Here is a 25,843-nt window from a genome sequence, read left to right as displayed (position 1 = left end):
TTGATTTTTTTAAAATCTGTGCTAAAATATAGTGTTAAATAACATGGGCATAGTGATCTAAAGTTACCAGCGGCTTCAATTCTACATAATCTCTGAAAATACCCTTTTGCCAGATTTGCTGGGTATGCTGCCCTGGGGGCTTGTTTCTACGGTTTTCTGTTTTGGGAGAATATCAGCCTGCTTCTTAGTGAAGTCACCTAGATTATTGGTCTTATTTTGATGAGTCTGGGTTTATATATCTTTGCTAATTCTTCCTATTAGATACACAGCAGGTTTACACTCTCTCTTCTCACTATTTTACCTCCATGGTTTGTTCTTTTTGTTTTTTGTTTGTTTGTTTGCTTGTTTTTGAGGTAGGAGACCTGCTCAGGGAAGACATCTCTCTTCTATCTCTGCCTCTCCTCCATTCTGAAGTTGGATCCCCACAAAGAATTACCCTACAATTCCAGGGTCCTATTCCTATCCTTAGACTATAAGTGAAAGTTTATTGACTGTACCCCTCTAAACTCCCTCCCTTATTTTCAGTGAAATGTATACGTGGCTGGAGATGCCGGCATATATCAACTGTGTGTGCAATCCCCTTTGGGGCTGAGTCCAAATTTTATTGCAAGTCATGAGATTATGGTCATTTTCTAATTCCATTGTGGATAGAATTTTTTCCCCAATTTCTCAAGTGTTTGTTCATATAGAGTTTCAGGGAGGGAAGTAGAGTCACATACTTGACTTCATTATTTATTATCACCTCTTATTAGAGATCCTCAATTTGACAGACACGACAGAAATACTCTTTAAGGAAGATTATTCCAGAACCTTTTAAGGTATATATTAAAGTGGGATGAGATAACATAACAAAAACTGTCAGAATAATCTAGGCCAGTACAGTCCAATAGAACTCTCTGCAGTGATGGAATTAGTATCTATTTGTATTTCCAATATAGTAGTTACTAGCCATATGTAGTTACTGAGCACTTGAAATGTGGTTTGTGAAACTGAGAAATTGATTTGATATGAATTATTTCAAATTTAATTTTATAGGGCCACATTCAGCTAATGGCCATTATATTGGACAGTGCAGATCTGGGCAATATAAAAGCCTGAACATTAGACTGTGGTGAAAGAAATGGAAATAAAAGAGGATACTCAAGAGGTGTTATGGAAAAAAAAGAAACAGCAATGTTTCCATAGAGGAAGAGAGAAAGAGGAGATTTAAACAATTCAAAGGCAGTTTGCTCAGAAGAGTGGGGAAACTGTTAGGACTATCAAAAAAAAAAGGGCCTTTTTTGAAAAATAAATATTTTAACAGGTTGAGTTCCCAGTGGCAAGGAACCCTCTAAGTGGAAATGACTATAAACAATTAGAATTCTCACATGAATTGGGTGGGGGTGAGGGAGCTACCAAAAAAAAAATCTTTTTTCTGGACACTTCTGTCCGTTCTCTTCTGCCACCATACGCTCCTTTTCAGAGACTGCCTTGTCCTCCTCAACATGGAGCGACACTGATATATATATAATAATGATTGTTCAGATAAATTACTATTTTACCTACTGAATGATTAATATGAAATTAGTTACTGAAACAGTGGTGCAGAGTATCAAAGAGAAACAGTTTTGTTTTAGAAAGGAAAAATGCACGATAAAATACTGCTTGGCATACACATAGTACTTTTCATCCGAGATTCTCCACATACTCAGCAAGTTTAATTAATGAGAAAACCTCTAAGAGAGAGAAGTGATGAAATAAGGAACACAGATGCCAGTGTTCTATTTCTGTGATTTTTGAAAATCAAGCTTAGTATTTTCCTCTTCCATTAATGCACAAGTGTAGCCCCATGAGGCAGCCATGCGATATTCATCTTTCTGCTGAATGATTTCTCTTGAAGGTATCTCACTTATGAGGGATAGTAACCGCACAGAATTCTACCCCCTAACTTTATTGATGTCCTTTGCTCTATTTGCAATGGAAATCCATCCCTATCATCAAAGTGCAGCAAGCATTCTCTGATAATCAAGTCTGCACTGTCCCTGGAAAGATTGTTTGTTGCAGAATGGAGCAGGTTATCTTCTTTATCAAAAATTACTCAAAACAAACATCCGTGAATCTAGGACTAACATGCATTGAAAGGAAATAGGCAAGGCCCCTTAACGGGTACCCTACTGTGTAATCTTCCTTTCATCTTAATTCAGAATCCCTTGGAAATTCAAGTTGCCGTATGCAAAAATATAAATTCTTCTAATTACTTATGTGTAGGGCACAGGTTTGGCCTAGTCAGAAGCAATGTGCAGTAATATATCCTGGCATTTATTCTCATCTGTTGGAACTTGAGGATAGGTGCTGGGGTTGGTTTCGGTTTTGCTTTTGGTCTTATGCCTTCTTATTCTTTTTTGTTTTGTTTTTTGCTTTTTGCTTCCCAATTGAAATTGCCCAATTTCTTTTCTCCTCCTTACTCAAAACAAATAAAAAATAAAAATGCTGTTCTGCCAAAAGAGAAAATACCTTGGAAAATCATGGCTTCTAGAGATTTTTTACAAAGGGTTTGATGTTTTGCAAAATAAAACTAGCTTCCACGTGCAAAACAGCTGTTTTGGTTTGAATGGGGGAAGATACTGATGGGTTTCAGTTGTTGTTTTTTAACTCATCCAGGCCTTCTGTATGTCTCCAGTCATATATAGATCATTCACTTCTAGCCCATAGCCTCTTACGCTCTCTGGGCCCTGGACATCAGGTTTGTCCCTATCTTTTCTTGACTTTCTTTAGCCACCTGATCCAGCATTGTCTTACCCTCTCCTCCTGTACACGGTGCCCCTTGTTTGTCCCGTGACAAGGTTTACACTCTTTTCTCTTCAGTGCTGAAGACCTCCTCACACCATCGAGATCACCATTGTCCAGTAAGAGGCCATACTGACCTTTCCATTTTAATACATTACTGAGAATTTAGGAGAGCTGATCTAACACTTTCCCAATTAAATGTCAAATTCTCAAAATTCAGATGGATTTGGAATCCACCTAAGTATATTTTTCTGCTTCCATTCCCAGTAGACAGCGCAGTGGCACTGATTAGCACTAGCATTTTGTAATATCACTTAAGGCTTTAGCGCTGTGAAATTCTGCCAGTAATGGTGTTTAATTCACTTATATGTGCCAATTCATCTCTGTCAGGAACCTATTAATTTCTTCACTATTTTACTCTGTCCCTAGCCCCTATGTAATGAGACACAATGATCCCCATTTGTGTAACCAAAAAACTTAGAATCTCTTATAAATTACCCCTGATCCCACTGCTTTTAGTGACCAGAAAGCCTCTGTATTTCTTTTTATATTTAAATCAATTTTCTTCTCAAGTTCTTTTCTTTAAAAGAATACACTGGAACTCTAGGGCACTAAATTAGTGAAGTCATAGAAAAACTATCGGATTTTGATGGGTTCGTTAACATGCATCCGTGTCTCAAGAAAGACTTCCATAATATCAAACCAAAGATGCACTGTTCCCACAAGCACATGTCATCTGTGGGGAGGGAATGTTAATGAAAATCAGCCTCTGAAGCTACTGTCAGCCTAGTCATCAGTGGGCAAGATCTCAAAATACCCATAGCATTGCTATCAAAGTAAAGACCCTGTGACAAATAAAGATCAGATATATAAAATTAATCCTCTTATGCTGTTGGCATTTCTGCATGCTGTGATCTTTAGTAAGCAGGAAAATGACAGCTAAGTTACAAGGAAGAGTTAACATAAATTCAAGAGAGCATTTTATTGTATTAGCATATGAAACTCACATACATCTTTGCTACTTGTTCTGTATTTTTCAGGATTGGAGCAAAACATCAGGAGTTAAGGGAAAAGCAGGCAAGAGGTCTTCTTGATTATGCTACTGGTGCAATTGGATCAGTGCACGATATGGATGATGATGAAATGGACCCTAATTATGCCAGAGTGAACCACTTTCGGGAACCATGCACATCAGCAAATGTCTTTCGATCTCCATCTCCCCCTCAAGCTGGACCGTTTGGGTACCCTCGGGATGGCCGTCCACTGTCTCCAGAAAGAGACCACTTAGAGGGTCTCTATGCCAAGGTCAACAAGCCATATCATCCACTGGGTCCAGTTGACAGGTAACAAACTTATGGAAAGATAAATGTAGCTTTAATTCAGTATGTTTCAAATAATCTCTACTGCTGAAGCAGATAAAAATATCTCCTTCCATCGATTAAAACTGAAATGACTCGCTACCTTACACAAGTGCTCTCCTTTGACCGATCTGTAAGATATCCAGTATCAAAAATAAAACAATAGCCTGTTGTAAGGTGGCATGAATGAATAGTAGTAGCAGAGTTCAGGATGCAACAGGGAGCCATTTTTGAAGGAATATTGTGACAGGCATCTCATGATAAGAACTTTGAAGGAATATTGTCCTTTCTCCTAAGGGCCCAATTGTAAAAGATTTATTCAGGAAGATGGCATGGCACATGGAGGCGGAGAGTCAGAAAAGAGAAAATGATAGCTTCCAAGTAGGTGTAATTGAAGTGGGAATTACAGATAGCTGCAGAGGAGCCGGGGCCTTTGAAAAGTAAAATGGGGATTTTGTACTCAAGGGAAAGGTGACCCTGTATATAATCATGGATGATCAGAGGCAGAAAAAGAGATAATCTTGGCAATAGGAGTTTGATGAAGTAGAGAAAGATAAAAGGTGACAAGGCCAAGGATCTTTAGGTTTAGCAGCTAAGGAGAAATAATAAGACCATCTGTCAGTACAACTGAAGTAGGTAGAGAACAAGATCGTTCCAACCCCACCTCCTGCCAAAAGTAAAATGCTTCATCTCTTGAAAGGCTGATGTAAGAGAGTTTTAGTCAATATACATTGTTAGGTGACCCTTGGAATTATACAGGTCAATATACATTGTTAGGTGACCCTTGGAATTATACATGCAAGGAATGAGTTGACTGATCTTGGACTAATCTTGACTATTGCTTGAAGTCTGGAGGGAGGTGGTGGGGAAGAAGGGTAGCAGGCACAGAGAGCTCTCATTCTATATGAAGAAAAGACTTGTTTTTCAGACTTCTTAGGGTTCTGACAACCACCCAGTCCCTATTAGTAACCGTCTTTTGTGTGATAGCATGATATATTGCATATGTTTACCATTTACATTTCCCCAGCTGGGTGATATTATGCACTTTCAATTAGGTTGGGGAGAGGAAGGGAAATCATGGCATTTTTATGCAGACTGTAAAGTGTAGCTTCACAAGACTGATTACCTTTCAGAGCCTTTCCAATAACCAAGTGGGAAGGAAGGAGCAATTTTTAATCCTTACTGTCAGGCTTCCAGGTTGATAATATTAAAGAAAGATGGTCAAGTTTTTCTTTGGGACAAAATGAAAATATAAATTTTTATGACTGTGATATAGCCATAATAACTAAACTGCTAATTCGAAGACTTGATTAAGAGTTGGATTTTTCTCCCCAGCCTTCATAGAGGATTGAATTTTATTATATAAATAATAACACCAGGCATGAGTCTATTCTGGCCCAAACTATAGTCAGTCTTACTTTCCCTAAATTAGATAGGTCTTCATAACAATCCTCTTTGCATATTCCATAGCTAGAATCCCAACACAGAGAGACTGTTTATAGGAACCTCCCCAGCCAATATGTTCCAATACTAATTCCATGGAAATAAATATGAGGCATTTTATTAAAAAAAGATTCACAAGTCAAATACATATGGGGAATTCTAGGTTAAGCCACAAGGAATGAATGGGTTTTCTTTCTTTCTTTTTTTTTTTTTTTGAGACAGAGCCTCACTTTGTCACCCAGATTGGAGTACAGTGGCACAGTCTCAGTTCACTGCCACCTCCGCCCCCTGGGTTTAAGCATTTCTCCTGCCTCAGCCTCCAGAGTAGCTGGGATTACAGGCAACTGCCACTGCCCCCGGCTAATTTTTGTATTTTTAGTAGAGATGGGGTTTCACCATCTTGGGCAGGCTGGTCTTGAACTCCTGACCTCATGATCCACCCACCTCAGCCTCCCAAAGTGCTGGGATTACAGGCATGAGGCACCGCATCTGGCTGGAACAGGTTTTCTTATTGCAGTCTTCGTATGCCTAATATGCTGGCATGCATTCTGAGTTTCTAAGAGGACCATCCAACAACCAGCATGCATCATCTCCCAGATTTCTGTCACCTAAAGGGTATGTTTCCCCTAGATCTTTGGAACACCATTTAGGAAACTATACCAATTTTCATCTATGTAGATGTGACCAGAAAATAAATTTCTTAGGCTAATCTTAACTGCAGCCACTATATAATGATATCAAGAAAATATAATTTTCGACTGCCCAGTCCAGACATATGTGTCAAAAAGAGTCTTACTTTTGACTCTGACCCCCTTATAGTAAAAATGGTCTAAAGCTGCTTTCAATAGAGTTTAGACTGCTGTCTTATTTTTGAATAGCAGATCAAAGTGTGACTCTTTATACTCAGAATTATCTCTGTTCTACTCTTATCTTTAATTATACTTAAAGACTGCCCTGCTCTTTGTTCTTCAAGTCTTCAAGGAAGCAAATTTTGTCTTGGCACATAGTAAGCATTAAATAATATTAGCTATTATTATCATCATTGTTACTATTATTATTACTCTCCTTTATCAATGAAATTCTGAACTTTCCTCATATGCCTGTGCCCAGATAAATCTAAGAAGAGTTGCCATGGCAGTTTCCCTAATAGTAAGCATAGCAGGAACCTACGAATTCTAAACCTACCGTGTGTAGGGTTAGAGGGCAATGTCATTCATGCATTCATCTTCTCAGTCCTTCACTCATTCAGTAAGTATGTATTTGACACCTAATGTGTTCTAACTACTGTTGAAAGCTTTAGGGAAGATAGAGAGATGATTAGGAAACAGTCCCAGACCAGAGGAGGTTATAATCTAGTGAGTAGAAGGCCAACACATGTAGAAATGGATCACTGAAATGTGATGTGAATAGAAGAAAAAGAAATTTTTCTTTTCTAACTCTGCCTAGTCAGGAAAGTCCTCCAAACAGAGGTGATACTTGAACTGACTCTAGAAGATTTAGTAAGACAAGAGCAATTGCAGTAGAAGAATTGTTTTCTTTGCAGAATAATTAAGTATGTACAAGGGCAATGTGGCCTGAAAGAGCAGGCCTATTAGGGAAGCTCAGAAGCACCCAGACACCGAGTGTGGGTAGGAAGGAAAGTGATAGGAAAGGAGGCTGGAAAGCAGGTTGGAATCAGTTTGTGAATTCGTGGGTTGTATCTTATGCTGCTACGTATTGATTGGTAGGACTGTCTAGAAATCTGTATTAACTAAGGTCCTGAAGCAAGTTGCAGTATAATCCCAGCACTCTGGAGTCCAGGGTAAGGGGGAATCACTTGAGGCCAGGAGTTGGAGACCAGCCTGAGCAATATAGCAAGACCCCATCTCTACATTTTTTTTTTTTTGAGATGGAGTCTCACTCTGTAACCCAGGCTGGAGTGCAGTGGCATGATGTTGGCTCACTGCAACCTCCACCTCCTGGATTCAAGCAATTCTTATGTCTCTACCCCCCAAGTAGCTGGGACTAACAGGCACAAGCCACCATGCCTGGCTAATTTTTTGTATTTTTAGTAGAGATGGGGTTTCACCATGTTGACCAGGCTGGTCTCAAACTCCTGACCTCAGGTGATCCACCTGCCCCAGCCTCCCAAAATGCTGGGATTACAGGTATGAGCCACCACACCCAGCCTCTAAAAAAAAATTTTTTTTTCATTATCCATGTGTGGTGGTGTGTACCTGTAGCTCAACCTACTCAGGAGGCTGAGGTGGGAGGACGGCTTGAGCCCAGGAGTCCAGGGCTGTAGTGAGCTGGTGATTGCACCACTGCACTCCACCCTGGGTGACAGAGAAAGATCCTATCTCAAAAAAGAAGAGTTCTGCAGTTATGCCTGAATAGGGATATCTTCCCTAGACTCCAGAATGATGAGCAGTAGCAAGTGTGCAGGGGGCTTTGATGTATTTGCCAATCCTGTGGACAATGGGAGCCACTAAAGTGCCACAATTGAGGAATGAGCAGATGGATTTATGTTTTGGGAAAGTATCTCTTCCAGCTTGATGGCAGACCAAGAAAAAAGATGGTTAGACTGTGAAACAAAGTAAGAGAGGATTACAGTAGTAAATGAGGACAAGACCTTGAAATAAGAGAGTGGGTTGGAGACAGGAGAGTTTAAGAAGTAGGCCAAAATCCTAGCTTATAATGAAGACAAAGACGTTTAGCAGATATCACAGACATGAGGCTTTCAAATACTTTAGAGAGGTCAGTGGATTAAGGACTGAAAAGAGGGCTTTAGATTTGGCCACTAAAAGGTTATCAGTTAGAGAGAACAGTTTAGTAGCTAAGTAGGACCAGAGGGAGAATTATAATTAGAAGAGAATTAAGAGGTGAGAACTTAAGGAATGCATTCTTGGTGGCAAAGAGAGAACAGAGTTATAGAACGGAAAATTTGCACCTTTGAAGTTCCTTCTGTGACAGTATTTCAGAGCTAACGAGAATTCAGAGACTGTCCAGAATGACCGTCTCATGTGATTATTGTAGAAACTGAGGCCCAGAGAAGTTGAGTGACTTGCCCAAGGTCACACAGCATGGAATCAGGACTTTATTCTAGATCTCTCTGTATTTTACAGTCTTCTCTTCCCTAACCCACACCATTATATAAACCCACACTCTCATTTCCTGCTTGAGGAATGTATTAGTCCATTCTGCACTGCTATAATGAGTTACCTGAAAAAAGAGGTTTAATTGGCTCACAGTACTGCAGGCTGTCCAGGAAGCATGATGCTGGCATCTGCTCAGCTTCTGGTGAGGCCTCAGAAAACTTTCAATCATGGCAGAAGGCAAAGGGGAAGCAAGCAGTTCTTACATGGCAGGAGCAGAAGCAAGACAGAGAGGAGGGAGGTGCTGCACACTTCTAAACAGCCAGATCTCACGAGAACTCACTCACTATCACGAGAACAGTATCAAGGGGGAAACTCATCCCTATGATCTAATCTCCTACCAGGCCCCACCTCCACCATTATTACAATTCAACATGGAATTTAGGCAGGGACACAATCCAAACCGTATTAAGGAAATTAGTACCTGGATAAGTAAAGAGGCATCCATCTGGTTCCCAACATGTAATGGCAGATTAAATCATAGGTTTAGGGATGAGGCTGATCTGGTTCCAGTCCACTTCCAGATACTCCTGAATGACCTGCAGTGAAGTAACTTATATAAGATGCCATTTTTTTTTATTTTCATGCATATCATTCAACAAATACTTGAGTATTCACTAAAGGCCAGGGCCTGAGTTCAGTACTGGGCTCACCAGGGAACGGGGAGGAAGATGAGTATGCTGCCTTCATTATGGAGATTTTGACCCAGTGGCAATACGAAGACCTAAGCATGCAGTGAGAACACAGTGTGGAAAGTGTGACTGAAGAGTGAGTGCAGGGTACTGGCTGGGGCCAGGAAGCATGGGTGAAAATGGAGGGGAGAGGAAGCACGATGTGTTAGGGAGACTGAAAGACTCTCAGTAAAATAGAAATCTGATAGGAGTAGTAAATGGAAAGAGAGAACATGGGATGGCCTCAGAGCTGGCCAAAGGCAGGTGAGAGCCTTGGCCGGCCTTGATGAAGAGTTTGGACTCCATCCTGACATAGGTGGGGCAGAGTTTGGAGTGAGGAAGAGTTCACTGAGGGTTTTTACGTGAGATATAATCCTGGAATTCAATCTGCTGTTTAATAGCATATGTGATTTATCCTCAGCTCCTTATTTGTAAAAGGGAAGATTATAATAATAGCCTCCCATCTTGTGATGGTTGCATATGATTTTACATTTTGTGTGTTTTTCTATCTCCATATGAAACATACCCTATTTGTTCATATATGCCTATCTCATAGGAACACATCATGTGTATGTGGCCCATAGTCGCTTTCTAATAGAGGCAACTTCTGTCTCATACCTACTTGCTTCTCAAAGGTTGGCCCTGAACCTTCAGCCCATCTTAGAAAAACAAACTGTCTTATGAAACATTCATGTGTAAATGACAGTGGTTTAAAAAAAAACATTTCCAGCTGGGCGCGGTGGCTCACGCCTGTAATCCCAGCACTTAGGGAGGCCAAGGTGGGTGGATCAAGAGGTCAGGAGATTGAGGTCATCCTGGCCAACATGGTGAAACCCTGTCTCTACTAAAATACAAAAAAACTAGCCAGCCATGGTGGCAGGCGCCTGTAATCCCAGCTACTCAAGAGGCTGAAGCAGGAGAATCACTTGAACCCAGGAAGTGAAGGTTGCAGTTAGCCGAGATGGCCCCACTGCATTCCAGCCTGGTGACACAGCGAGACTCCATCTCAAGAAACAAACAAACAAACACTTCTACCACCAAGACAGAGATTCATGATTGGGTTTTCACAGTGCTGGTTCTTCCAGGATTTGAACATAGCATGGGTTAAATCCTGCCCGCAAAGCCTGACAACTACTCAGGTTTACAATGTGTTAGTCTTCCACCATAATGCCAGCATTGAAAGGGTTCCCACAGTGTATGAACATGAAAGCTTTATGGCTGGATAAGGACAAAACTGTCCCAAATAGGGGGCTAGAAGGTGTGTGTGGCACATAACACAAATGCAGTTTGGCATTAGTTTGTGTGACTATTTGACATTCGTTTCTAGAGGTTGCCAAATTGATTTGATCGCACACCCCATCAGTTAAAAAAAAAATGCTTTTGGGTGTTAACCTCTAAAAATATAGGCATTTGTTTCTAACTGATACATACTAATTTACTCTGCTAACATATTATATAAATTATAAGACATATACCAAATATAGAAATTAATTTTAAAATGAGACTTTGACAAATTTTAACATTAGTAGTGGTTCTGATATTTTCTTCTTCCCCTCCAATGGGGTTTATACAGCCCATTTTGGAGACCACTGGTCTCAGCGTCAGGCTTCATGAGGTTAGGGACCTATCCTGCTTTTGCTCACCCTGTCTCCTCAGTTCCTAGGGCAGTCTGTCCTCAATAAATATATTTGGAATAATGAAGGAATGAATGGTTTAACAGAATCTTTTTTTTTTCTTGAGACAGAGTTTTGCTCTTGTTGTCCAGGCTGTAGTGTAGTGGCGTGATCTTGGCTCACTGCAACCTCCACCTCCTGAGTTCAAATGATTCTTCTGGCTCAGCCTCTTGAGTAGCTGGGATTAGCTGGGATTCCAGGCATGCAACACCACACCCAGCTAATATTTTGTATTTTTAGTAAAGACGAGCTTTCACCATTTTGACCACACTGGTCTCGAACTCCTGACATCAGGTATCCACCTGCCTCAGCCTCCCAAAGTGCTAGGATTACAGGCATGAACCACCACATCCAGCTAATTTAACAGATCCTTAAAGTTGGCTAGGACCTACAGTGGTTGAACCTCACATCTCACTCATCAGAGGTATCTTTTCCACAAACTGCCCCATGAATGTCACTTAATTCACATTGGCATAATTCCAGTGACAAAATTCATGAGGCATCCTTTTTGTCTTTTAGATCACTCTAGTTGATGTAGAAATGCCCACTTACCCACCCAAACACTGTTTCTGTGTAGCTTTCACTGTGGATCTTAGGTTGAGCAACCTGGACAGAGCATCTAAGACTATTAACAGCCTTTTAGGTATTTAAAGTGACTGCTATGACCACCTTCACTAACAAACATTTATGAACTCTAAACAGAGGCCAGGCTCTGTGCTCAGCACTGGCCCTAAGAAGGATGTAGAAAACACAGCAAATTACCTTGAGAAGTTTGTTGTATAGTCATTTCTTCAGCTTAAACTCCCCCAGCTGTTTTAGCCTCCTCTTAAATTATAATCCACACCTTCGGCCCTCTTGGCAGCCATTTGGGGAATACATACACTAAAGTCTATTGAGTTTATGATTGCTTTGTTGAGCATGGCATCCAGAACGGGGTACCATATTTCAGATGTGGTCAGAAAAGCACAGAAATCAGTGGAACTCTGGTGTCCTTTGGTTTTAATCCTTTACACTTATTAATGTGGCCTAAACTCTTATGTCCATTGTCATTGTTAGCTTATATTACACTTTTTAACTAAATGTCTGGGTTTTTTTTTTTCACTTCAGTTGCTATCAAATGAGATTTGCCAATAAATTTACAAAATTTATTGTAAATTTACTGGTACAGTAACTTTTTTAAATGTGAGGATAGTCTCTTTATCCACGTTGAATATTTACTTGTTAGGTTTAGCCCATTGTTGTAGCCAACAAAGATATTTTAACGTATTGATTTTTTTTCTTCAATGTATTTGTTATTCTTCCTAGATTGTATCATCCTCATATTTAATCATTGTGGGCTCATCATGTCATTGATAAGATCGTTTATCAATGTCAAATACAATCCCTGCATCTCATCACTTGAGACTTCCATTAATCAAAATTCTCTGGGATCTTCAGTTAGCTATTAATCTAGTCTACTGTTATCTGGTCTGCATTTTCCAGTTCATCTGAACTTATCTTACTGATAACGAGGTACACCATGTTTGTGAAAATCCTTTGATTTACCACTCTGGTAACCCTAACAAGAAAGAGAATTACTTGTTCTTGATGAATCAAAAAAAACACCTTGTTGCCCAGGCTGGAGTGCAGTGGCGCGATCTCAGCTCACTGCACCTCTGCCTCCCAAGTTCAAGTGATTCTCTTGCCTCAGCCTCCCGAGTAGCTGGAATTACTGGTGCCCACCACCATGCCTGGCTAATTTTTTGTATTTTTAGTAGAGACAGGGTTTCATCATGTTGGCCAGGCTGAGCTCTAATTCCTGACTTCACGTGATCTACCCGCCTCAGCCTCCCAAAGTGCTGGAATTACAGATGTGAGCCACTGTGCCCAGCCCACTTTTTGTTCCTCTTTCTAGTACTCATAAATAATGTGTCCGTTTAGACTTAATTATGCAAAGTAACATTTTCTGTGATCTGGTGTAATACCAGGCACTTAGAGGCACATAGTATTTGCTTACTAAATACTTACTTAGTGACTAACATATGGCAGCTGTAAAATTAAAGTAGCAAACAGCACACAGCTCCTCAATGCTCCAGTTAAGCAGCTCTTGTTTTCCAACATGTATCCACTAATTTTGCAGGAAACATTTATTGAGCATCTGTTATATTCCAGAGGTCACATAAAAAGGTTTAGAAGTAATCTGACCCTCAAGGAACTCAGTCTGGTAGCCAAAACTTCTCATTAACGAATAATTACAATATAACGTGTTCCATTAGAATAGAGCTGTATACAGGATATATTGTAAAAATCATGAAATTGTAAATACATTCAGTGTGAGAAAAACCTAAGACTATAGATTTATCTTTCCAGGGCCTTGGTTAAAATGCATTAATTTTTCAAAGTCTGTTTCCTCACCGTAAAATGAAGATATGAGTATACCTGCTCTTATCTGGGTTACTTGTGGATTAAATGAAACTATTTCAGTGTTTGGCTCAGTAAATGTCAACTATATTTAGGAAGATTATTGGACTATATATTATTGGCCTATATTACATATTGGTATATATATTGAGAAGATTATTGAACTAAATATAACTATTTAGGAAGGTTATTGATTACATCTAGCTGTTGACCCTTAAAATAATAGATTTGGGAACCTGTTGGAGTCCATCTGTTCCAAGGTCACATATTTAATTGTTAATTCCTAGCTTCAGCCTCAGCTCCTGCCGGTGTACTGCAATCATCAGAAACAAAAAGTAGAAAGAGAAAAGTAAGTGAGGAGATAAAAGGTAAGAAAACTAAAAAAACAGTGCAGATTCTGTTAGATCAGTCCTAGCATCTACATAAGTGAAGAGAGCATTTATTACACACTGAGCTACTTTGGCAATTGTTCATTACAAACCATAACTTGTTAGATGTCCCTAAGCTCATCTTCAGAACTAAGGCAATATCCTGCCATGTCACTTAATTGTCCATTTGGTTCTGAGTGGGGCTTAACAATTGTCCACAGAACGGGCTTGTCCAATTTATATGGGTCCCAGAAGAGCTGTCATTAACAACAGTGTAGAGTCAGATCCTATTGGACTGTAAGCAACAGAAAACCCAGCTGATATATGTGTCTTACCCATTAAGGAATTTAGATGGCCTCTTTTCCTCTTCCTCTCTTGCCTTTGCAAGTGGCAAGGCCTCTTCCTCATGTTGTATCATGATTCCAAGATGGCCATTGCTGCTCTAGGTTTCATCTCCACCTTCCAGGGAGAAAGAGGGAGAAAGGGGAGAATGGCCAATGGAATGTGCTGGTCAATGTGCTAGTTCATCCCTTTGAAAAGATTTCCCAGAAGACCCTCAACAACTTCTCATCGGCCAAAATTATATTAAAAGATTGACTCTAGTTGCAAAAGGGTATTGAGAAATAGAACTTCAACTTTTCAGTAAACAAAATCAAGAGAGAAATGAGTAGTGAATGGCTTTTAGGGAGTCACTCTGTGGAATCCACCACAAATAGATTGCCTTTAGATGTCTTTTCTCTCTCTTTTTTTTTTTTTGCTTCCCTTTAATAATGCAAAAGTTGTAGATTCATGGTATGTAGTACTTTTGTCAAATGTATTCTTATTAACTCCCTGTGAGAGGCTATCCTTATTACATAGACCTTCTTTTATAGCTCAGGCAGAAATATTTCAGCCTGAACAACTTCTTGTTTTAAATTTTTTATTTTTAATTCTTGTGAATACATAATAAGTATATAATTTATGGGGTGCATGAGATATTTTGATACAGACATGCAATATGTAATAATCACATCATGGAAAATGAGATATCTATCCCTTAATCATTTATCCTTTGTGTTACAAACAATCCAGTTATACTCTTTTAGGTATTTTTAAATGTACAATTAAATTAATATTGACTATCATCACCCTGCTGTGCCATCAAATACTAAGTCTTACACATTCTTTCTATTTTTTTGTGTTCATTAACCATCCCCACCTCCCTTCCTCTGCTCTGTCTAAATAACTTCTAGAGGCAACTGGGGGACATACATTCCTAATTTTCATGACCACTCAAAAAGCATGTGCTTTGGGAATTCTAAAATAAGGGCAATGAGGCATAGAAGAAGTATTAACAGGAAGCTTTGTAGCTGTGTGAACAGCTGGATGTGAACATATCTTGTATCATTGGGGCAATGTAGGATAGTTGATATCTCTTTGCCACAACAGTTCATTAATTTCAGAGATTCAGCATTTCATTGAGCCACAGCATTGTCATGTACAGCTCATACCTCTGTCCGTGTTTGTCCCCAGTCTCTTTCTCTCTAGTGAGTTTCCATTTAATTTTATTTTAGTTTAATAGCATTTTGGCTGTCACCTCTGACTCCTGACTTCATGTGGCTGTGTGTAGGGACTTGAACAGTGACTACAGTAGATTACTCAGGGGTTTGTTTTTAGTTTCTACAAGTGAACAAAAGTGATCACATTTCAGCGTGGGAATTCCCAGTGACAAATGCCATTTCCATAGAGACTTAACTCATCAATTGAACAAAGCAATCAGATTTTTTTTCTTAGAACATATTACCATCAATTTTTAAGTGACTTTTAAACAATAATGAGAAATCTCTTGATGAAAGAATCTCTGTGACCAGATAAATGCTAATAGCAACTGATATACCATTAACTGTACTTTCCTCCATCCCCTCTCTTTAAAACTTGATGTTCTCATTAATTTTTTTTCCCATCATCTGAGAGCCCTACTCTTGGGACTATACTAGTTATATCTGCCTAAATTGTCAGTGTCCAGGGGTGACAGATGTAGACAATCTTGTCTTTTATTATGCATGAGCTAGGCAAAGAGGGTTTATACTCAGTGACCATCCATTTTCAAGGCCCCTTCCCTCCATCCTCCACCACTGGGGATAAGTGGGCATGTTTGAGGAATGTTTGCCAAAGGGTTAGCCTGATTTATTAAAGCTGTCGTTTAAGCATTTAAGCATTGACCAGGATGCTTCTCAAACAAATGACCTGACCCTTAGGATATATTCATCTAACTAATTGTTTACTAAGAAGAAGTTGGAAGGAATATACAGAATTTCTTCATTAGACATAAAATAGCACAAAGAGAGTGGAGCAGAATCCAGAGTTTCTTGCCCTCTAGAGGGATGCAGCTAACAGTCTGGAATAATGACAGTGATATGCTAGGATAAGGGTGAGCCAGAGATGCTTGAATGCAGCAGATCTGGCTCCTTGAAGAAATCCATATTATGACCTAAAGAAGAACTAGAAACTGAGTGGGCAGAAAGGCATGCACAAAGGCCCACAGAGAAAACATGGTACACTTAGGGAACCGCATATATTAGAAGTACTGGAGTGTAAAATGTAAGTTAGGGTCAGCTGAGAGGCAAGAGACGAAAGTTAGCACAGACCATGTTGTTAAAGGCCAGATAATCTAAGATAAAACATTTAGACTTTAGCCCAAGGCAACAGGGAATGCTTAAAGTAGGGTTGGCATGTTCAGATTTGTGTTTTAGTAAGATGACAGAAATCCTGTAGGGTAGGAATCTATATCACCAATGAAAAACTAGAGGCTCTGAGAAATTATGAGACTCACCTATGGTGATACAGATAATAAGTTGGCAGAGCCAAGGTTTCAACCTTAGTCTTACTCCAAAACTCATGCATGAGCTTCCAGCCATGTGAGGGTTGTTCAGACTTCACATTATACCCTATTAGTACATCTTAAAGTCAATGTAGTGTGATCAAGGAATATTTGTTAATAGAATATAAAGGAATATGAAAGAGCATTAGATATATTGTAAGTAATTAAGCATTGTTTTGCATTTTTCTTGCAGTTGTATATATATGTATAATGTATATATATGTGGAAATAGGGTATATGTGTAGCTGAGTATTGGGACATGATGCAAAATGCATTTCTCACAGTAGATTGTGGTCAAAAATGTTGGAAAGTACTAAGCATGTGCAAATAGCATGCATGCTGCTGCTGACCTGCCACATATTTCTCCCTTCCTCCGTTTCTCCCTCATTCATTCGTTCATTCATTCACTCATCCTTTCATCCCATTAAAAAAATTATATGTATGTTTTGTGCAAAGCACTCTACTCAAGGCTACAGGGTACAAAAGCATATCCAGAAGCCTTGGGCTTTGATCTGCTTCTCTATAGTATTCCTAGATTTGTGTTGATCTACCACACTTACTCCAGGCCTCTTGTGACCTGTACTTTGCATTAATCTCTTAGGCTAAGCCACATACCTTTTTATTATACAATCTTTGCGATGCTAAGGATAGATTCCAAAGTGTCCTCCTTATAATTTTTGTATTTAATGCAAAGTGTAATCAAGAATAGGCCATTGTTAGGTCAATTGCTTTCCTGTATTTATCTTTTCAAACAATAAATAATCAGTAGGATGAAAAAGGGCAGTAAAAGAGAGTTTTAATGTTAGTACTCATAATTATCCAACATTTTAAGGAGATGTTTTAATATTTATATGTAGTGAAATGTCCTCTCTTCTGGAAAGCTGACTGAGGATTGATATGATCCCATCCAGAAATAGAATTCAAGAGCCACCGTTTTGCACAGACTTCAATCAGTCCTGAGCAAGCACTCTGTATTTCCTCAAACTTGGCCATTACTCAGCCTCTCACTCTCCAAATTGCCAAGACTTCTGTGAACCACACTAAGAAGGATATTCTCTTCCATGTAGACACAGAAGATTTTCTACGTCAACTTCAGTAGGAGGCCTAGGCTCAAGCCATGCTCATCTGTAAAGGAAACCTGACTGGATATCCCTATACCATGCCCTCTACAGATTTCTTCATGAAAAACCAAACCCCAAAAATGCCAGTCAGGTCACACACACAATTAACATCAAGAGCTTAAGGGGTAGTCAAATCTTACAGGGAAGGTTAGTCTTTAAAGTCAAACACAAGATAAGAATAGCTCACAGTCAAAATTACCCTTGAAAATCCCTTACACCACCCTTTAAGTGTAGTGTGTGTGATACTATATACAACATTTACATTAATTATTATTTACACTGTGGTTTAAGAGCCAGGAGATAGATCAAAGGAAGACAATAAAGGAAAATCTGTACGTAAGAGACGACTTAGAAATCAAGACCTAGATTCTAAAGCCAAACCTTCTTGTTTATAACCTGGCTCTGCCACTCAGTATAGTTGTGTGACTTTCAGGAAATTATTACCATCTCACTGGCTTAGTTTCCACATCTGTAAAATGAGCATAATCATAGTACCTACATCAGCGTATTATTACAAGGATTTAGCTGAGGTCATATATGTAAACGGAAAAACAGCAGCTGGCAGTTAATAAGCACCATTTAAGTTTCCTATTAGTGAACTGAAGTTGGGTAGGGAATTAGAAAATGTTATTAATTCTCAACTTAACTGTAGTAGATTTTTTTTCCATTTGGATGACAGTTCTTACCAACATAACTTCATGTATTTTTCTTTACATTTTCTGTAACCATATAGTCGTAATTATTATATAGTCACAGTTATACATAGTTATATAGTTATTTTTAACTTTTTATTTTGAAATTTTTATATAGTCAGAAGAAGTTGCAGGCAAAATATTGAGAAGTTCCTCATACCCTTCACCCAATTTTCTCCAGTGCTTACATCTTACATAATCATAGTACAATATCAAAACCAGAAATTTGACATTGGTACAATGTATGTGCATAGTTCTGTGCCATTTTGTCATGCAGGTATATCCATGTAACTATTTCTACGATTAAGATGCAGAACTATTTTCATCACCACAAAGACATTCCTCATACTACTCCTTTATAGTCACACACCTTTCCCCATCCCTAACTCTTGGCAGTTGCTGATCTGTTTTCTGTCTAATGCTGTCATTTCTAGAATGATACATAAATGGAATCACATATATGGCGTAGTGTGTGACCTTTTGAGATTGGCTTTTTTCAGACCCTGGAGACCCATCCAAGTTGTTGTGGGTATCACTAGTTCATTTCTTCTTTCTGAGTAGTAACCCATGGTATGGATGTACTATTTGCTTAATCATTCATCTACTGGTAGATATTTTGGTTGTTTCTAGTTTATAGCTATTACAGAGTTGCTATAAACAATCACCCACGTGCTTTTGTGTGAACATAAGTTGTATGTCTTCCATTCATGTCTGTATGCTTTTTATTTCCTTTTCTTGCCTCATTGTGCTGGCTAGAACCTCCAGTACTCTGATGAACCACAATGATAATAGTGAACTTTCTTCACGTTTTCCTGATCTTAGGCAGAAAACATTCAGTCTCACCATTGAGTGTACTGTTAGCTGTAAGCTTTTTGTAACTGTCTTTATCAAGTTGAAGAAGCTTCTTTTCATTTCTAGTTTTCTGAGAGGTTTTATCATAAATGAGCATGAGTTTTGTCACGTTTTTTCTACTTCAGTTCATATGATCTAGTGATTTTTTGTTTGTTTAGCCTGTTAACATGTTGGTTTACATTGATCACTTTTCAAACACTGAACCAGCCTTGCATTTCTGAAATGAAAGTCATTTATTTTAGTGTAGTATGTAATTTTTTTAGTCATAGTATATAATTATGTGTAGTCATAGTAGATAATTATTTTTATATATTATTTAATTTTAATTGTATTAAATTACATATAATTTATTAATCAATTTAATATTGTGTTATGAAATAATTTAACAAATATAATACATAATATTTTAATAATAATTTTATATACATTTAATTTATTTGCTAATATTTATTGCTGTTTCCATTGAATGAGTAGGAAAGTATTACCTCTTCTTTTTCTGGAAAGGATTATACAGAACTCATGTTAATTTTTCTTTAAACATTTGGTAGAATTTTTCAGTGAAATCATCTGGGCCTGGAAAATTCTCTTTTTACGAGGTTTTAATTTTGAATTCAATGTTGTTAATAACTATAAGGCTATTCAAATTGTATCATGTTGTATGAGTTGTGGAAGTTTTTACTTTTCTAGGATTTGGTCCATTTTAAGTTATCAAATTTCTGTGTGTAGAGTTGTTTGTAGTATTCCCTTATTTTCCCATTGATCTGGTATTCTTTTAGTACCTTATTGATCTCCATATTCTTTTTTTTTTTTTTTTTTTGAGATGGAGTCTCATTCTGTCGTCAGGCTGGAGTGTAGTGGTGTGATCTTGGCTCACTGCAACCTCCAACTCCTGAGTTCAAGTGATTCTTCTGCCTCAGCATCCCAAGTAGCTGGGACTGTAGGCATGCACCACCATACCCAGTTAATATTTGTATTGTTAGTAGAGACAGGGTTTCACCATATTGACCAGGATGGTCTCAATCTCTTGACCTTGTGTTCCACCTGCCTCAGCCTCCCAAAATGCTGGTATTACAGGCATAAGCCCCAGTGCCTGGCCAATTGATGTGCATATTCTGTAGTGATATCCTCTGTTTTATTCCTGATATTTGTAATTTTTATTTTCTCCTTTTTTTGTCACTCTTGTAGATTTTAGCCTATGTTTTCATGAGTCTTAAATCTACATATGTTTTGAACCAAACAATACACTGTAATTACTGTTTATATGGTAAGCATTTATTTTAGCTATTGCTTTCTCTCTTTATTTCTTTCTGAATATCTTTGTTTCATAGAATACTTCTCCTTTTTTCCTTAGTAGTTTCCTTTAGTGTTTCTTGTAACTAGGTATGTAGTTACCAGTGATTTTTTTTCTTCTTTTAATATACTGAAGATGTCATTCCATTGCTTTCTGGCTTTCAGTGTTTTTATCAAAGTCTGTTGTCAGACAACTGTTACTCCTTTGAAAATACAGGTTGAACATTCCGAATCTGAAAATCCATAATCCTAAATTTTCTGAAATCTGAAACTTTTTGAGCACTGACCTTATGTTCACATGAAATGCTTATTGGACCACTTTGGATTTGGGATTTTTAGATTTGGAATGCTCAAACAATAAGTATATAATGCAAATATTCTAAAATCCAAACAAATCCAAAATCTGAAGCACTTCTGGTCCCAAACATTTAAGATAAGGGATATTCAACCTGTAATGTATCATTTTTCATTGACTACTTAAAATTTTTGTCACTTTGTCTTGTGTTTCAGCAGTTTTACTGTGATGTGTCTGGGAGCATGTATTGGGGCGAGGTATGTTTAAACCTGATTAGGATTTGTAGAGCTTCTTAAATCTGTGGTTTAGTGTTCTACATCATCTTTGAAAAATATCAGCTGGTTGTGCCTCTTCAGTATTCTTTCTGTTCCCTCCTCCTCCTTCCTCTCCTCTTCTCCCTCTTCTCTTCCTCCTCCTCTTCCATTTTCTTTTCTCTCTCTCTCTCCCTTCCTTCTGGGATCCAATAAAACAAAAATATTAGACCCTTTCTTGCTCTCTCTTCATTTCCAGTTTTCTCTCTGTGATTCAGTCTGGTTTTTGAGTGCTGTCTTCTAGTTTACTACTCTTGCCTGTGTGCTGTGCCCAGTTTTCTGTTAAACCCATCTGTTGAGCACTTAATTTTAGTTATTCTTATTTTAAGTTTTAGGTGTTTGTTTGTTTTACCCTGAGATGTTACTTCTCTGATGAAATTCTCCATCTTATCTTTTTTCTTGAATAAATTAATTGCAGTTATTTTAAGAACCATGTCACCATGTCTAATAATGTCAATATCTGAATTAGCTGTGGGTCTATTCATATTGTTTGATTTTCTGCTTGGCTTTTAGTCATTTAGTCTTATCTCCTGGTATGCATAATTTTGATCAAATGCTAGACATAGTCCTTGAAAAGCTGTAGAAGTCTCAGGCTGATGTTATCTTTCTTCAGAGAAGATGTATTTAATAATATGTCTCCTTAAGAGACACATTGCCTTAATGCAGTCTTTGATTGAGATGGCTAGAAGCTGGATTTCAGTTATATGAGGGGTGGTTTATTAGTAATTTACCCTTACTCCTCGAGGGTAACCTTTCTGTGATCCTAACTGAGAGTCTGGGTTGTTTACCAAGCCCTTCTTCCTTAGCAGGTTCTCAACTCCAATTTCTATCTTCCCAACCCTATGAGACTGTCAGAATCTCTGCTCTGCCTCCAAGTCTTTTTGCCACTGCACTCTGTTTATTTTCTTAGCATTTGATTCTGTGCCACTTAGGAATTAGCAAATGACTTGGAGAGAAAAAAATGCCACAGAATATTGGGCTCAATTCAATGTGCTTACCTACCTAGTTTTGAGAATCAGTCTTCGCTTCCCAAGGCCTAGCTACCTTGGGAGTTCTCCAATGCCTTCAAGTAGTTTATAGATTTTCTTTTTTCTTTAAGTTTATCCAGATTTTTTGGTTATTCTCATGAGAGTAAGGATGCAACAAGCTCTTCCACCATCACCAAAAATAGGAACTCTTATCTTTTTTGTAATGTTAAGTATTGACAACAATATATGGTTAACAGATTTTGTTGTTAGAAGGATAAAAATAAACTGATATATATGAAAGTCATATCTATAGGGCCTGGTACGTGCAAGGTACTTTTAAATGACTTTCAATTTGAATTTGAATATACACTGATTTTGGAAACATCCTAGAAGAGGTTAGTGATTAGCATTTCATTTTTTCCTGTTGGTCTTTCTTGTTGAGGCCCTAGAGAACAGCAATCACTGTTGTGCTCCCAGGCATTGGTCCCATGAACCTTCCATCAGTCACACTCCTGAGAAGGCTGCCTCTTCCCATCAAGCTCCCTCTCAGAGACCTGTTGACCCTCTTTACCATTTCAGTGACCACATTTAGCAAGAGGAAAGATGGGTTTGGTTCCTTCTCACATGGCTCATGTCTCAGTGTTCTTCCACAGAAAATAACTAATCTGGTGGTGGTGGTCAACTTCAGCCCTTTCTCCTGTTTGTTTTCCTGAATGTTTCCCACTCTTTTGTGGTCACTGCGGCTTTGTCTCAGCCTCTCTCTTCTGGCAGTGAGGCCAGGGTTGGTAAAAGGTGGCACAGATCTTACAAATTGGTATTTATGTGAGTGAAAACTGAGAAATGTGAAGACAGAGAGGCAGGACTAGATCTAAGTATTTCAGAAGCTAGGGACATTACAGTACTGAAAAAAGACTTGTATGTGCTTAGTTCCAGTTAAGAATCTGGAAAACAACTATTTTGAGTATGTGCAGTTTCCAAGTCTCAAAACTAATTCACTGGAAAACATTAAAAATGTAAAGCAATAGACTTCAGTAGTAATTTTCAGATCATTTGAGTCTAAATGCAGCTTTGAGGATATGTAGTTCATAAATTTCCTTTTGGGTCATTTTTTTTCTGAGAGGGTATTTCTCTCAACTTAACTGTATCAGATAAAGGATGTCCAGAATTTCCTCAGATGTGAGTTTCCGGATCTAGAAACACAATATGAGGATTATCAAGACTAAAGATATGGATAGTGATGATGATGATGGTGATGATCATGATGATGATGATAGCCAATAATAATATTTGTTGAATATTTAATATGTGCCCAGCATTGAGGTACTTTATTTATATGCAATGTTATGTCTCTTGAGCAGCATTTAACTATCTATTATTATCATCATTCTCCTAGTGGCCATTAACCTAGAGTTTGAAGCTGGGCATAAATCCTAGGTGAAAATCCTAACTCCACAGCTTCTGTGATCTTTGTCCCTACAATGTAACATCTTTGAGCCCCTTTTTGCCTCTAGAATGAAGTTGATGCCATATCTCATAAAATTCTTAGAGTCTTAAATGAGTTAATGCATGGTAGACCTGTAGAACAGTGACTGGTTCTTCCTGTTGTGTGATCAGCAAGTTGTAGCCATTTTTTTCTCACTTTTCTACCACTGTTGGTTGAAGTGCCCTTTACTAGTCCAGTCAAGTGGAGGATCTGGAGAATTTAAAAATCCAAAAGCATAAGAAGAGGAAGTTACAGAAACCACTGATGATGTCTTCTGAACCAGCTTAGCTCCTAGTCCAGGGCTTAGGAAACAAGGTTCTTTAACACTCATTTGATTTCCATAACATTTACTAAATTAATGAATCTCTGTTCTTTCAATAGATATTTATTGAGTGAGATGTAGACACGGTTCTTACTTTCGTGGAACTTAAGACCTACAGTAAGAGACAAATATTAAACATTTAGTTATAAGTAGAGTGTTATAAACATATTTGACACGGTGGAGGATCAAGAAAGGAGTCACTGAGAAAGTACATTTAAGTTGAGACAAAGAGTGAGTAGTCTTGAGAATTTGGGTGCTGAAAGAGGCATGAAAGGCATTCTGGACAGAGGAGCAGCATGGCGGATGCCCTGATGTGTAAAGGAGCTTGGCATGTGTGAAGAAGTGAAAGAAGGTCCTCTCACCAACACCAAGCTAGAGGATAAAGAGCAGAGGCTTAGTAAATGGATGAGTCAGTCTGTCTGGCACCTTTCTTCTCTTCATTGAACCAAGAGGTATTCCCTAGCACAGACTGCCATATAGAAAAGGCCCCTATTGTTTCAGCGCCACATTTCAGGCTACCCCTCATTCTCAAGCTGTCCAGGAACATGCACCCTTTAGGTCTCTACCTCCCAGAGACCTAACCTATTTCCCCATCACTTACTTTCAGGGCCATGAGATTCCTATTAATCTGATAAATGTTTACTCCTTCAGTGAAAGATCAACTTTTAATGGGCCTAAGATAATTGTTCTCAAATTTGAGCACGCATCAGAATCACCTGGAGAACTTATTAAACCACAGAAACCTTGGACCCCACCCCCAGAGTTTCCAATTCAGTAAGTCTGGTATGGGACCCTACAATTTGCATTTCTAACAAGCTGCCAAATGATATTCAGCTGCTGGCCTGGGTTCTATACGTGGTGAATCATTAGTTTAAGGTGTCTTTCTGCTTTTAGCAGTTTAACAGTCACCATTAGTTCCTTAACTGAAAGAAAAATGCTCAGGGAGGGCTTAAAGTAAGAAATACTAAAATCAAAAGTAGACTTTATGAGTAAGTGTGGCGATGGCCTAATGGAATGGACTTCTTTGTAGGCATGACTTACCTGAAATGTCTGTGTTCCCAGTGCTTAGTACAAAGCAGGTACCAAATACGTGTTTGAAGGAATCACAGACTGGATCTAGCTTAGTGACTAAAGAAATGGGTTTTGTGCATTATTCTTTGGAAAGCTCTCATGATTCCTTTCAGGTTGAAAGACGGTCTAGGGGAATAAATTATTGTCATTCTCTTGGAATACAGCCCTAGAAATTGCAGAGTCAAGATATGCTTGTATTTTAAGTACTTACTTGGATTAAAAGCCGAATTGCTAACAGAATTACAAAATGCCAAGTTTGCTGAGTCGCAAATTGTTTATGCGCATGTTTGGTTCAAATTTCTTTCATCAATCAGTACATTTCTGTTTCTAATTACAGTCTTAATGTTTTCTTGACACCTGCACATGCATTCTCAGTCTAAACCAGCTTCAGTAATTTGCACAGATATAATATAACTGAAATGAGGTTCTTAACCACCAGTGTGTCACCTAAACCACGTGTCTGAGGAATTCAGAGGTGCTACACCTCAGTTCACATTGTGATTTAGAAAACAGTCTGCTATTTTTCCCATTTTCACACCCATAATGTTGTAAAACATTTTAATAAACTCTCTAACAATTATCCTCATTCTGGGCACATGGAGTTCTAGTAGATGATACAACATGATTTTCGTGGTGATTTTTAATTTATGTTTATTCTTGGTATCTCTGTACTTGGATAAAAGAGACAGATGACTAAGATTACCATAATTCTCCAAAATATAAGGTATGCAATCTGGAAGTATATTACTACGACTGATCAAATTG

The 25,843-nt window shown here is 38.3% G+C and overlaps 1 protein-coding gene across 3 annotated transcripts in view; it reads left to right on the top strand.

Annotated features, from left to right (window-relative positions):
- The window catches only part of PARD3B (par-3 family cell polarity regulator beta), a 1,134,301-nt gene that overhangs the window by 897,150 nt on the left and 211,308 nt on the right, over positions 1 to 25,843 (top strand). For all 3 annotated transcript variants that reach the window (XM_064373118.1, XM_012446125.2, XM_064373119.1), the window contains one exon: positions 3,807 to 4,109. In XM_064373118.1, coding sequence (XP_064229188.1) covers positions 3,807 to 4,109 — 303 coding nt within the window. The remainder of the gene's footprint in view (positions 1 to 3,806; positions 4,110 to 25,843) is intronic.

Source organism: Aotus nancymaae, unplaced genomic scaffold (assembly GCF_030222135.1).
Source record: "Aotus nancymaae isolate 86718 unplaced genomic scaffold, 86718_ANA_hifiasm-v0.15.2.pri h1tg000008l, whole genome shotgun sequence".
Lineage (NCBI taxonomy): Eukaryota > Metazoa > Chordata > Mammalia > Primates > Aotidae > Aotus > Aotus nancymaae.
This window is presented reverse-complemented; position numbering and strand designations above follow the sequence as displayed.